At 45.5% G+C, this 15228-nt stretch overlaps 1 protein-coding gene across 1 annotated transcript in view; it reads left to right on the top strand.

The window, feature by feature from the left end:
• LOC139369388 (uncharacterized) overlaps positions 1-14914 on the top strand; it is a 60275-nt gene extending 45361 nt beyond the window's left edge. The window contains exons 17-22 of the mRNA XM_071108666.1: positions 6470-6568; positions 6655-6888; positions 7009-7151; positions 7373-7473; positions 13061-13187; positions 14786-14914. Coding sequence (XP_070964767.1) covers positions 6470-6568; positions 6655-6888; positions 7009-7151; positions 7373-7473; positions 13061-13187; positions 14786-14914 — 833 coding nt within the window. The remainder of the gene's footprint in view (positions 1-6469; positions 6569-6654; positions 6889-7008; positions 7152-7372; positions 7474-13060; positions 13188-14785) is intronic.
• The last annotated feature ends 314 nt before the right edge of the window (positions 14915-15228 follow it).

Below are 15228 nucleotides of genomic sequence, written 5' to 3'. Positions count from 1 at the left end.
TGATTTATATTGTTCTGCAGAAAATGGTTTAACAATAATCACTGTAACAATCTCTCACAAGCATACACACAGTATGCAAACTTGTTCTATTTTTGTATTAGCATAGCCACAACTACCCGTGTCATATATTTGATACTTCCCTAGAGTTAACACCTACAACAGTCACAAAGACAGAGACACACAGATGACTCAGAGACAGAGATACCACGAGAAGCAGAGACTTAACGTATAGAGGTCTTGCAGTTGACTACAAACCATGTTCCCACACTGAAGCACCACATACAGTGGGGAGAACAAGTATTTGATACACTGCCAATTTTGCAGGTTTTCCTACTTACAAAGCATGTAGATGTCTGTAATTATGTATCATAGGTACACTTCAACTGTGAGAGACGGAATCTAAAACAAAAATTCAGAAAATCACATTGTATGATTTTAATTCATTTGCATTTTATTGCATGACATAAGTATTTGATACATCAGAAAAGCAGAACTTAATATTTGGTACAGAAACCTTTGTTTGCAATTACAGAGATCATACGTTTCCTGTAGTTCTTGACCAGGTTTGCACACACTGCAGCAGGGATTTTGGCCCACTCCTCCATACAGACCTTCTCCAGATCCTTCACGTTTCGGGGCTGTTGCTGGGCAATACGGACTTTCAGCTCCCTCCGAAGATTTTCTATTGGGTTCAGGTCTGGGGACTGGCTAGGCCACTCCAGGACCTTGAGATGCTTCTTAGGGAGCCACTCCTTAGCTGTCCTGGCTGTGTGTTTCGGGTCGTTGTCATGCTGGAAGACCCAGCCATGACCCATCTTCAATGCTCTTACTGAGGGAAGGAGGTTGTTGGCCAAGATCTCGCGATACATGGCCCCATCCATCCTCCCCTCAATACGGTGCAGTCTTCCTGTCTCCTTTGCAGAAAAGCATCCCCAAAGAATGATGCTTCCACCTCCATGCTTCACGGTTGGGATGGTGTTCTTGGGGTTGTACTCATTCTTCTTCTTCCTCCAAACATGGCGAGTGAAGTTTAGACCAAAAAGCTCTATTTTTGTCTCATCAGACCACATGACCTTGTCCCATTACTCCTCTGAATCATCCAGATGGTCATTGGCAAACTTCAGATGGGCCTGGACATGCGCTGGCTTGAGCAGAGGGTTGCTATGTTTTGTTTAGTCAGGGTGTGATCTGAGTGGGCATTCTATGTTACATGTCTAGTTTGTCTATTTCTATGTTTGGCCTGATATGGTTCTCAATCAGAGGCAGGTGTTAGTCATTGTCTCTGATTGGGAACCATATTTAGGTAGCCTGTTTGGTGTTGGGTTTGGTGGGTGATTGTTCCTGTCTTTGTGTTTGTGGCACCAGATGGGACTGTTTCGTTTTTTTCACGTTTCTTGTTTTGTAGATTGTTGTACTTTCATCTTTATTAAAGATGTACAAAGCTAACCACGCTGCATTTTGGTCCGCCTCTCTTTGACCAGAAGAAAACCGTTACACATAGGCCGTGTCTGACATTTGTCTTGCTACTACTTACTAAAATTACTGTGTTCTAATCATACGACTTACTCATGTTTTAAAATTTGGTCTGTAAATGGCATTGTTGTATTATGCAAGACACCACTCCACACTTAAAATTCACCACCGTCCCTTTAATTAAGACATAGGTTTTTTTACCTGACTGGTTTTTCAAAGACAGTTTGAAATGGAGCCTACACGTTGTGTGCTCTTGTAGGAAGCAGTAACTCCCATATCTGACATACACTAATGTATAACTGTAATGGACACGAGGGGAGACAGAGAGCTGGTTTCAAGCGCAGGGCGCAGCAGGTGTTTATTGCAAAGGACCACAGGAGGCAGGTAGCTGGGTCCAGGGGCAGGAAGGAGGTCATACACAGGGGGTTCAAAACAGCAACAGTACAGGCAGGGAAAAGGCTAGTAACATAGTCCGGGAGATCAGGCAATAGGTAGATAACAGGAAATCCGATAGGCTAAAGTACAGGCAGGGAATAGGAATAGGGAATAGGCAAAAACGATCATACACGGGAGGAGCAACTCATGGGAAAACCAGCACACCGAAAGAAGTGTCACAAAATAAACAACACCTCACAGTGATGGGGAGCAAAGAACTGAACTAAATAGTGTGTGAAAATGACATACAGGTGTGTGATCACAATTCAGGTGATTGGGATCTGGAGAGTGAGCTGCATTCAGGGGATCTAAGTGTTTGACAGTGTGGGTTGGAAAGGGGGCTGGAAAGTGAGCTGCACTCAGGGGATCTATGTGTTTGAAGGTGTGAGTTGGAAGCAGACCTTACAATAATTGGGCTAATAACTCATCAACTAGCAAAGATTATCAAGAAATGTGCACACGAGCAACTCAGAACCGACATCTGCTTCGCATCTTGCCTCATTTCTGGGAATGGTGGGTTACCACATGCTCTTTCTGCCCCAGTATTCAGCCATCACTTCCCCTCTGCATCAGCTGTTGAAGAAGGAGGTGTACTTGGCCTGGACACCCACTTTAACCTCACCAGCCCAACTCTGGTCACCTGTGACGCATCACTCACAGCAGTGGGAGTGGTCCTCTCTCAAATTCAGGACCTTGTTGGTCAGTTGTCATGGTCACAGTCTCTCAGGTTGTGTGACTGGTAATGATGTCACTAGATGAGTTCCAGACATTTCTCAGTAACGGGTTTTATAAAAAAGGTTGTGGCAGATTCATGCATCAAAATTTATATATAATGAACTATAAAATCGTAATAATTTTCTGGTATTTTCCCCACACTAATGTTTGAGTCCCTCTTGAATGTATCACTAGCCACTTTAAACAATGCCACTTCATATAATGTTTTCATACCCTACATTACTCATCTCAGATGTATATGCTGTACTCTATACTATCTACTGCATCTTGCCAACTTGATGTAATGTATGTTTTTATATATTTGATGTACATATTCGTATTCATTGCTTTACACTTGTGTTTATATGGTAGTTGTTGTGAAATTGTTAGGTTATATTACTTGTTAGATATTACTGCATGGTCGGAACTAGAAGCACAAGCATTTCGCTACACTCGCATTAACATCTGCTAACCATGTGTATGTGACAAATACATTTGATTGGATTTTGATTTGAAGGTGTGACACAGTCATCATCAGGCTGAGTTTAGCGTAAACCACAACCAACACAAACAACCTGACAAAGATAAATGTCATTCAGTTTCCCAGATGTAACTATGCAGGTGTCATCATTAATGTATAAGGTATTAATTATAATTTGCATCTATTAATTAAATATATTGTGTTTTATAGTAGTGTCAAAACAACCTAGGGTGTAGACAGTAGATACTATAAGAGTAAGCCTGTGGATAGACAGTAGATGATATGACAGTTAACCTGTGGATGGACAGTCGATGTTATGACAATTAACCTGTGGATGGACAGTCGATGTTATGACAATTAACCTGTGGATGGACAGTAGATGTTATGACAGTTAATCTGTGGATAGACAGTAGATGTTATGACAGTTAATCTGTGGATAGACAGTAGATGTTATGACAGTTAACCTGTGGATAGAAAGTCGATGTTATGACAGTTAACCTGTGGATGGACAGTAGATGTTATGACAGTTAACCTGTGGATAGACAGTAGATGTTATGACAGTTAACCTGTGGATAGAAAGTCGATGTTATGACAGTTAACCTGTGGATGGACAGTAGATGTTATGACAGTTAATCTGTGGATAGACAGTAGATGTTATGACAGTTGATCTGTGGATAGACAGTAGATGTTATGACAGTTAACTTGTGGGTGGACAGTAGATGTTATGACAGTTAACCTGTGGATAGACAGTAGGTTTTTTGACAGTTCATTGCCACCCTATGACCTCTGTTGTCTCTGCTAGTTGACATGATGGCTGCTGAAAGCTTCCTTCATTACCAAGTCCCGCCCTCTCTCTCCTTCAACCCCACTCATGACATTGGCCACGTTCCAGTTTGATTACATTGAAGTCGCCTGCCAGATCTCACAATGCCTGGATTGGTGTTTAACACATCAGATGATCACATCATGTTGTACAGTAACCTTATTTGTTGACGCGTGCAACTCAACTGCAATATAGTTGGCCTAGAACAAGACAGCTCATTCCTCATTGTGGTTGATAGATTGAGTTCTGACCTCACAGATACAGGAAGCTACTAACACTGCTACTCCTCTCACTCCCTCCCTCCGATCTCACTCTGACAGCCACAGTTTCCTCTTCTCTCTCTGGTTAGCCAGCCTACTTGTAACTCTTTAGGCTCTTTAGGCTCAAAGCCATGAGTAAGTGTTACTTCTCTGTAAAATGATGTCTAATGATTCATTTGAAAGTCAACAATAGGTTTGGCTATATGTCCTACCTGCATGTACAGTGGCTTGCAAAAGTTTTCACCCCCCTTGGTATTTTAGCTATTTTTATTGCCTTACAACCTGAAATTAAAATAGATTTTTGGGGGGGGTTGTATCATTTTATTTACACAACATGCCTACCATTTAGATTTTTTTTTTTATTGTATAACAAACAAGAAATAAGACAAAAAAACGGAAAACTTGAGCATGCATAACTATTCACCCCCAAAAGTCAATACTTTGTAGAGCCACCTTTTGCAGCAATTACAGCTGCAAGTGTCTTGGGGTATGTCTCTATAAGCTTGGCATATCTAGCCACTGGGATTTTGGCCCATTCTTCAAGGCAAAACTGCTCCAGCTCCTTCAAGTTGGATGGATTCCCCTGGTGTACAGCAATCTTTAAGTCATACCACAGATTCTCAATTGGATTGAGGTCTGGGCTTTGACTAGGCCATTCCAAGACAGTTAAACGTTTCCTCTTTAACCACTCGACTGTTGCTTTAGCAGTATGCTTAGGGTCAATGTCCTGCTGGAAGGTGAACCTCTGTCCCAGTCTCAAATCTCTGGAAGACTGAAACAGGTTTCCCTCATGAATTTCCCTGCACCATCCATCATTCCTTCAATTCTGACAAGTTTCCCAGTCCCTGCCAAAGAAAAACATCCCCACAACATCATGCCACCACCATGCTTCTCGGGGTGATGAGAGGTGTTGGGTTTGTGCCAGACATAGCGTTTTCCTTGATGTCCAAAAAGCTCAATTTTTGTCTCATCTGACCAGAGTATATTCTCCATATGTTTGGGGAGTCTCCCACATGCCTTTGGCGTGTTTGCTTATTTTTTTCTTTAAGCAATTTTTTCTGGCCACTCTTCCATAAAGCCCAGCTCCGTGGAGTGTACGTCTTCTAGTGGTCCTATGGATGGATACAAAATTCTCCACTGTGGAGCTTTGCCGCTCCTTCAGGGTTATCTTTGGTCTCTTTGTTGCCTCTTTGATTAATTCCGTCCTTGCCTGGTCCATGAGTTTTGGTGGGTGGCCCTCTCTTGGTAGATTTGTTGTGGTGCCATATTCTTTCATTCTTTTAATAATGAATTTAATGGTGCTCCGTGGGATATTCAGAATTTCGGATATATATATATTTTTTTTATATATATTTTTTTTAAATATTTTTTTCTCCCCAATTTCATGGTGTCCAATTGTTGTAGTACCTACTATCTTGTCTCATCGCTACAACTCCCGTACGGGCTTCGGTATAGAAGAAGGTTGAAAGTCATGCGTCCTCCGAAACACAACCCAACCTAGCCGCACTGCTTCTTAACACAGCGCGCATCCAACCCGGAAGCCAGCCGCACCAATATGTCGGAGGAAACACCGTGCACCTAGCTAGCTGGCTAACATTAGCAAGGTGAGGGGTAAACTGTAACTGGCCACTATATTTCCTGTTGCTGTGAGAAGCTGTATCTTTAACAACAAGTCCCCCTCAACAGTAAGAGAGATGGGGTGAGATCCCACCACTTTTAATACAGCTATTCTTCCTCCATTTACAGATGAAACAATAGAGATGCTTCATACTTTGGGATCATATGAGGCGAATCCTATCTTCCACTTAAGTCAAATGTAGACATTGTCCTTCAATGATGTCAATTTGGAGACAAAATAAAACTGAAGTGATACTTCAGGATTTTGGCCCTTTATCTACTTCCCCAGAGACAGACGAGCTTGTAGAGGACATTTTTATGACTGTATCCCGTATGAACGAAGTTAGCGGTAGTTTTGCAATGACTGGAGGTGAATGGCATGCTAGCAGATACCGAGGAAATCAGCTCCTATTGATTTTAATTTTGGAAATCTGTTCCCAAGTATAATAGAGAGACACACTAACGTAAGAAAGGTTTGAAATTATTACGTTTTAGTCACATTTGATATTTATTTGGGCTTTTGTAGTCAATTTGCAAATTATGTTCCTGCCCCTGATCATTTGCTCAAGACAAAACCTTGGAATCTACCAGATGATCCCTGCACCAGATGGTTCATGTTCGATTGTGTATCATTGATGATGCTATGTACAGTACCTGTGTCCACAGAACCTGATAACTCAGGGAAGAGATCCTCCAGAGTTGCTGCAGTGTGTCTGGGGCTGCTGTGTGTCCTACTTGCTGGGATCATAGGCCTGTCTGTCTACTGTAAGTCTGAAGTTATAGTTCCTACAATTCACCAGCAGTTCTGTGACTATCTCTTTTAATTATAAACTTTGTTGTTGTTGTAACAGATTATGGGGTTTATAAGAGTTTCTTAGCCTATAAAACCAACTCATCTGCAGAGAGAGACCAGCTACAGACCAGCTACAACAACCTGACTACTGAGAGAGGCCAGCTACAGACCAGCTACAACAACCTGACTACTGAGAGAGACCAGCTACAGACCAGTTACAACAACCTGGCTAAACAGATAGAACAGCTACAGACTGAGAGAGATTTTCTTAGGGGGTGGCTTACCAATTGCAGTGAGTAAACCTACAGTAATAAATTATAATTAATCCCACAAACATGATCATGAGTCTGTATTCTTATATTAAGTGTAGATTGTGATAAGTTGAAGGAAATTCATGTCAATCATCTTGTAGAACAAACCTGTCCTGCTGGCTGGCAGAAGTTTGAATCCAGCTGGTACTTCCTGTCTACTGAGACTAAAACCTGGAAGGAGAGCAGAGAGGATTGTCTGGAGAGAGGAGCAGACCTGGTGATCATAAACAGTGATAAGGAACAGGTGAGAGAGAGAGAGAGAGAGAGAGAGCGAGAGAGAGAGAGAGAGAGAGAGAGAGAGAGAGAGAGAGAGACAGAGAGAGAGAGAGAGAGAGAGAGAGAGAGACAGAGAGAGAGAGAGAGAGAGAGAGAGAGAGAGAGAGAGAGAGAGAGCGAGAGCGAGAGCGAAAATATAATGTTGTGTAAAAGATAAAACATATAATTATATATATTTTTCAACAACAGAAATTTCTCTTTGACCTCAAGAGGAGAGTCTGGATTGGTCTGACCGATTCTGTTAATGAGGGGACCTGGAAATGGGTGGACGGCACCCCACTGACCACAGGGTGAGAGATGATAACTAATCTGTCAATAAGGCTCCATTAAATTTTTTTCAATAGAGGTCATTGATGATACCAGTCAACACAATTACAGTGCCTTGCGAAAGTATTCGGCCCCCTTGAACTTTGCGACCTTTTGCCACATTTCAGGCTTCAAACATAAAGATATAAAACTGTATTTTTTTGTGAAGAATCAACAACAAGTTGGACACAATCATGAAGTGGAACAACATTTATTGGATATTTCAGACTTTTTTAACAAATCAAAAACTGAAAAATTGGGCGTGCAAAATTATTCAGCCCCTTTACTTTCAGTGCAGCAAACTCTCTCCAGAAGTTCAGTGAGTATCTCTGAATGATCCAATGCTGACCTAAATGACTAATGATGATAAATACAATCCACCTGTGTGTAATCAAGTCTCCGTATAAATGCACTTGCACTGTGATAGTCTCAGAGGTCCATTAAAAGCGCAGAGAGCATCATGAAGAACAAGGAACACACCAGGCAGGTCCGAGATACTGCTGTGAAGAAGTTTAAAGCCGGATTTGGATACAAAAAGATTTCCCAAGCTTTAAACATCCCAAGGAGCACTGTGCAAGAGATAATATTGAAATGGAAGGAGTATCAGACCACTGCAAATCTACCAAGACCTGGCCGTCCCTCTAAACTTTCAGCTCATACAAGGAGAAGACTGATCAGAGATGCAGCCAAGAGGCCCATGATCACTCTGGATGAACTGCAGAGATCTACAGCTGAGGTGGGAGACTCTGTCCATAGGACAACAATCATTTGTATATTGCACAAATCTGGCCTTTATGGAAGATGTCACGCCCTGACCATAGTTTACTTTGTATTTTCTATGTTTTGATTGGTCAGGGTGTGATCTGAGTGGGTATTCTATGTTTCATGTCTTGTTTGTCTATTTCTATGTTCAGCCTGATATGGTTCTCAGTCAGAGGCAGGTGTTCGTCATTGTCTCTGATTGGGAACCATATTTAGGTAGCCTGGGTTTCACTGTGTGTTTGTGGGTGATTGTTCCTGTCTATGTGTTTTTCACCAGATAGGCTGTTTAGGTTTTCGTTACGTTTTGTTTTGTAGTATTGTATTGGAGATTCGTGTTTCGTATTATTAATAAACATGGATCGTAAACCACACGCTGCATTTTGGTCCGACTCTCCTTCTCATACAGAAAACCGTTACAGAATCACCCACCACCAACGGACCAAGCAGCGTGTCAACAGGCAGGAGCAGCGCGAGGAGAAGCGCAATAAGGATTTCTGGACATGGGAGGAAATCCTCGACGGGAGAGGACCCTGGGCTAAACCAGGGGAGTGTAGCCGCACTAAGGTGCAGCGGGAGAAGAAACAACAGGAACAGCCCAAGGAGGAGTACAGTATGGAGTATACTACTTGGGAGGAGATCGACAGGTGGGCGGCCGACCCAGGGAGAGTGCCGGAGCCCGCCTGGGATTCGCTGGAGCAGTGCGAGGAGGGTTACCGTAGAATGGAGGCGGTGAAAGCAGAGAGGCGCTGGTATGAGAAGGCAGCACGGCGACGCGGATGGAAGCCTGAGAGGCAGCCCCAAAAATTTCTTGGGGGGGGGCTAACAGGGAGTATGGCTATGCCAGGTAGGAGACCTGAGCAGACTCCCTGTGCTTACCGGGGGGCTAGAGAGACCGGACAGGCACCGTGTTATGCAGTGGTGCGCACGGTGTCTCCAGTGCGGGTGCATAGCCCGGTGCGGTATATTCCAGCTCCGTGTGTCTGCCGGGCTAGATTGAGCGTCGAGCCTAATGCCATGAAGCCGGCTCTACGTAGCTGGTCCCCAGTGCGTCTCCTTGGGCCGGCTTACATGGCACCAGCCTTGCGCTTGGTGTCTCCGGTTCGCCTGCATAGCCCAGTGCGGGCTATTCCACCTCCCCGCACTGGCAGGGCGAACGTGAGCATTCAACCAGGTAAGGTTGGGCAGGCTCGGTGCTCAAGAGCTCCAGTGCGCCTGCACGGTCCGGTTTTTCCAGTACCACCTCCACACCCCAGCCCTCCGGTAGCAGCTCCCCGCACCAGGCTTCCTGTGCGTGTCCTTGGCCCAGTACCACCAGTGCCAGTACCACGCATCAGGCCTACAGTGCGCCTCGCCTGTCCAGCGCTGTCGGAGCCCTCCTCCTCTCCAGCGCTGTCGGAGTCTCCCGCCTGTTTAGCGCTGTCAGAGCTTTCCGCCTCTACAGCGCTGCCGGAGTCTCCCGCCTGTTCAGAACTGCCAGTTAGCATAGAGCTGCCAGTTAGCAAGGAGCTGCCAGTTAGCAAGGAGCTGCCAGTCTGCAAGGAGCTGCCAGTCTGCATGGAGCTGCCAGTCTGCATGGAGCTGCCAGTCTGCATAGAGCTGCCAGTCTGCATGGAGCTGCCAGTCTGCAAGGAGCCGCCAGAGCTGCCTGTCTGCAGGATGCCGCCAAAGCTGCCAGTCTGCAAGGAGCCGCCAGAGCTGCCAGTCTGCAAGGAGCCGCCAGAGCTGCCAGTCTGCAAGGAGCCGCCAGAGCTGCCAGTTAGCATGGAGCAGCCAGGGCCGCCAGTCAGCATGGAGCAGCCAGGGCCGCCAGTCAGCATGGAGCAGCCAGGGCCGCCAGTCAGCATGGAGCAGCCAGTCAGCATGGAGCAGCCAGTCAGCATGGAGCAGCCAGAGCAGCCAGTCAGCATGGAGCAGCCAGAGCAGCCAGTCAGCATGGAGCAGCCAGAGCTGCCAGTCAGCATGGAGCAGCCAGTCAGCATGGAGCAGCCAGAGCTGCCAGTCAGCATGGAGCAGCCAGTCAGCATGGAGCAGACAGAGCTGCCAGTCGACCAGACTCTTCCAGATCTGCCAGTCGTCCAGACTCTTCCAGATCTGCCAGTCGTCCAGACTCTTCCAGATCTGCCAGTCGTCCAGACTCTTCCAGATCTGCCAGTCGTCCAGACTCTTCCAGATCTGCCAGTCGTCCAGACTCTTCCAGATCTGCCAGTCAACCAGACTCTTCCAGATCTGCCAGTCGACCAGACTCTTCCAGATCTGCCAGTCGACCAGACTCTTCCAGATCTGCCAGTCGACCAGACTCTTCCAGATCTGCCAGTCGTCCAGACTCTTCCAGATCTGCCAGTCGTCCAGACTCTCTCAGATCTGCCAGTCGTCCAGATTCTCCCAGATCTGCCAGTCGACCAGATTCTCCCAGATCCGCCAGTCGACCAGATTCTCCTAGATCCGCCAGTCGACCAGATTCTCCCAGATCCGCCAGTCGACCAGATTCTCCCAGATCCGCCAGTCGACCAGATTCTCCCAGATCCGCCAGTCGACCAGATTCTCCCAGATCCGCCAGTCGACCAGATTCTCCCAGATCCGCCAGTCGACCAGATTCTCCCAGATCCGCCAGTCGACCAGATTCTCCCAGATCCGCCAGTCGACCAGATTCTCCCAGATCCGCCAGTCGACCAGATTCTCCCAGATCCGCCAGTCGACCAGATTCTCCCAGATCCGCCAGTCGACCAGATTCTCCCAGATCCGCCAGTCGACCAGATTCTCCCAGATCTGCTAGTCGACCAGGATCTGCTGAAACCGCCAGCCAGCCAGGTTCTGGTAGTTTCTACTACCTGCCTGGGCTTCCTCTCAGTGCTGAGCTTCTTCTCAGTGCTGAGCTTCCTCTCAGTGCTGAGCTACCTATCTGTCCCGAGTTACCTCTGTCCCGAGCTGTCCCTCTGTCCCATGTTATCATTGTGGTGGGTAACCTATTTAGGGACGTTTAGGAGGGGGATTAAAACTGTCATGGAGTGGGGTCCACGTCCAGCGCCAGAGCCGCCACCGCGGACAGATGCCCACCCAGACCCTCCCCTATAGGTTCAGGTTTTGCGGCCGGAGTCCGCACCTTGGGGGGGGGGGGGGGGGGGTACTGTCACGCCCTGACCATAGTTTACTTTGTATTTTCTATGTTTTGATTGGTCAGGGTGTGATCTGAGTGGGTATTCTATGTTTCATGTCTTGTTTGTCTATTTCTATGTTCAGCCTGATATGGTTCTCAGTCAGAGGCAGGTGTTCGTCATTGTCTCTGATTGGGAACCATATTTAGGTAGCCTGGGTTTCACTGTGTGTTTGTGGGTGATTGTTCCTGTCTATGTGTTTTTCACCAGATAGGCTGTTTAGGTTTTCGTTACGTTCGTTACGTTTTGTTTTGTAGTATTGTATTGGAGATTCGTGTTTCGTATTATTAATAAACATGGATCGTAAACCACACGCTGCATTTTGGTCCGACTCTCCTTCTCATACAGAAAACCGTTACAGCAGAGTGGCAAGAAGAAAGCCATTTCTTAAAGATATCCATAAAAAGTGTCGTTTAAAGTTTGCCACAAGCCACCTGGGAGACACACCAAACATGTGGAAGAAGATGCTCTGGTCAGATGAAACCAAAATTGAACTTTTTGGCAACAATGCAAAACGTTATGTTTGGCGTAAAAGCAACACAGCTGAACACACCATCCCCACTGTCAAACATGGTGGCAGCATCATTGTTTGGGCCTGCTTTTCTTCCGCAGGGACAGGGAAGATGGTTAAAATTGATGGGAAGATGGATGGAGCCAAATACAGGACCATTCTGGAAGAAAACCTGATGGAGTCTGCAAAAGACCTGAGACTGGGACGGAGATTTGTCTTCCAACAAGACAATGATCCAAAACATAAAGCAAAATCTACAATGGAATGGTTCAAAAATAAACATATCCAGGTGTTAGAATGGCCAAGTCAAAGTCCAGACCTGAATCCAATCGAGAATCTGTGGAAAGAACTGAAAACTGCTGTTCACAAATGCTCTCCATCCAACCTCACTGAGCTCGAGCTGTTTTGCAAGGAGGAATGGGAAAAAATTTCAGTCTCTCGATGTGCAAAACTGATAGAGACATACCCCAAGCGACTTACAGCTGTAATCGCAGCAAAAGGTGGCGTTACAAAGTATTAACTTAAGGGGGCTGAATAATTTTGCACGCCCAATTTTTCAGTTTTTGATTTGTTAAAAAAGTTTGAAATATCCAATAAATGTCGTTCCACTTCATGATTGTGTCCCACTTGTTGTTGATTCTTCACAAAAAAATACAGTTTTATATCTTTATGTTTGAAGCCTGAAATGTGGCGAAAGGTCGCAAAGTTCAAGGGGGCCGAATACTTTCGCAAGGCACTGTAACTATGAAAAATGTATACATAACATTTCCGATTGTGATGTTCTAACTGTGACATCTAACTGGTATTAACCATGATATCTGACTGTTGTTAACCGTGTAGGTGCTGGTATTAACCATGGTATCTGACTGTTATTAACCCTGTAGGTACTGGTATTAACCATGCTATCTGACTGTTTTTAACCCTGTAGGTACTGGTATTAACCATGATATCTGACTGTTTTAACCCTGTAGGTACTGGTATTAACCATGATATCTGACTGTTTTTAATCCTGTAGGTACTGGTATTAACCATGATATCTGACTGTTTTTAACCCTGTAGGTACTGGTATTAACCATGATATCTGACTGTTGTTAACCCTGTAGGTACTGGTATTAACCATGATATCTGACTGTTTTAACCCTGAAGGTACTGGTATGCCAAACAGCCTGATAATACAGGTCCTAATGGGGACGAGGACTGTGCTGAGATACCCAAAGATCAGAGTCCTCTGAAGGCATGGAATGACTTGTCATGTGACAGCATAATCAACTGGGTTTGTGAGAAAGAGTTTTAACCATGACAACATGCTGTAACACATACAGTAGACTCCAGTGCATCTCTCTCTCTCTCTCTCTCTCTCTCTCTCTCTCTCTTTCTGTCTCTGTCTCTGTCTCTCTCTCTCTCTCTCTCTCTCTCTGTGTCTCTCTCTGTGTCTCTCTCTGTGTCTCTCTCTGTGTCTCTCTCTCTCTCTCTCTCTCTCTCTCTCTCTCTCTCTCTCTCTCAAACCCATGCACACAAATGTTGTATTTGTTTGTATTAGTATATTAATAAATGTCCTGCTTATTTCCTGACATTATAGCTTCCTGTTTACCAGAGTCAACATGAAGTTAGTATACTTGACTTTGTTCACACTGTATGCGGTGCATTTGGTCAATTCCAATTAAATACATTCTTCTTACTTGCTACAGATATTTACAATCTACAATTTAGGCCTGGTGATGACATTCTGAACAGTACCAAACCACCTTTACATACACTGTATAGGAGGAGGTGACTGTATCACCAATCAATGAGTGTAGTAGAGATATCAAAGGGTATCAAAGGATGTAAATTAATCATATTTGACAGTCAGTCTTTGTTGTCAAGTTACATATCAAGTGCTCATATTTGACTGCTGTTCCCCCATATGGGTCCTAAAAGAGGGAAGTGAAGTTGATATTTTCAGTGGTTTAACCAGCTGTCACTCAAAACGCCTCAACCAATTAGGTTCATAACGAGAGAGGAGAGCCCTGGTGGTTTATGTTGTCACCTCATCTTCACTGGTTAAGACTACCCACCCTCAATATCCACTTGGAGCAGTTTGTAGTGTCACATCTATTGTCTGGACATTCTAATGACCCATTATTATAGTCCTGGACCTACTGAACATGTTGATGTATATTTGGGGGTAAACAAAGATGCCCAGGGTCCCTGCTCATCTGTGTGAACGTGCCTCAGGCATGCTGTAAGGAGGCATGAGGTCTGCAGATGTGGCCAGGTCAGTAAATTGCAATGTCCGTACTGTGAGACGCCTAAAACAGCGCTACAGGGAGACAGGACAGACAGCTGATCGTCCTCGCAGCGGCAGGCCACGTGTAACAACACCTGCACAGGATCGGTACATCCGAAAATCACACCTGCGTGACAGGTACAGGATGGCAACAACAACTGCCCGAGTTACACCAGGAATGCACAATCCCTCCATCAGTGCTCAGACTGTCCGCAATAGGCTGAGAGAGGCTGGACTGAGGGCTTGTAGGCCTGTTGTAAAGGCAGGTCCTCACCAGACATCACCGGCAACAACATCGCCTATGGGCACAAACCCACCGTCGCTGGACCAGACATGACTGTCAAAAAGTGCTCTTCATTGACGAGTCACAGTTTTGTCTCACCAGGGGTGATGGTCGGATTTGCGGTTATAGTCGAAGGAATGAGCGTTACACCGAGGCCTGTACTCTGGAGCGGGATCGATTTGGAGGTGAAGGGTCCATCATGGTCTGCGGCGGTGTGTCACAGCATCATCGGACTGAGCTTGTTGTCATTGCAGGCAATCTCAACGCTGTGCGTTACAGGGAAGACATCCTTCTCCCTCATGTGGTACCCTTCCTGCAGGCTCATCCTGTCATGACCCTCCAACATGACAATGCCACCAGCCATACTGCTCTTTCTGTGCGTGACTTCCTGCAGCAATGCCAGTGTTCTGCCATGGCCAGCGAAGAGCCCGTATCTCAATCCTATTGAGCCTGTCTGGGACCTGTTGGATCGGAGGGTGAGGGCCATAAACACAGTTGACAGTGAGAAGACATTTCTTTTTTGCTGAGTTTGTGTTAACTGTCACGACTTCTGCCGAAGTCGAAGCCTCTCCTTGTTCGGGTGGTGTTCGGCGGTCGACGTTTCCGGTCTTCTAGCCATCATTGATCCATTTTTCATTTTCCATTGGTTTTGTATTTGTCTTCCTACACACCTGGTTTCAATCCCATTCATTACCTGTTGTGTATTTAACCCTCTGTTTCCCCTCATGTCTTTGTCAGAGATTGTTTGTATGTCAGTGTTGT

The sequence above is a fragment of the Oncorhynchus clarkii genome, chromosome 17, assembly GCF_045791955.1.
Source record: "Oncorhynchus clarkii lewisi isolate Uvic-CL-2024 chromosome 17, UVic_Ocla_1.0, whole genome shotgun sequence".
NCBI classification, from domain to species: domain Eukaryota; kingdom Metazoa; phylum Chordata; class Actinopteri; order Salmoniformes; family Salmonidae; genus Oncorhynchus; species Oncorhynchus clarkii.
This window is presented reverse-complemented; position numbering and strand designations above follow the sequence as displayed.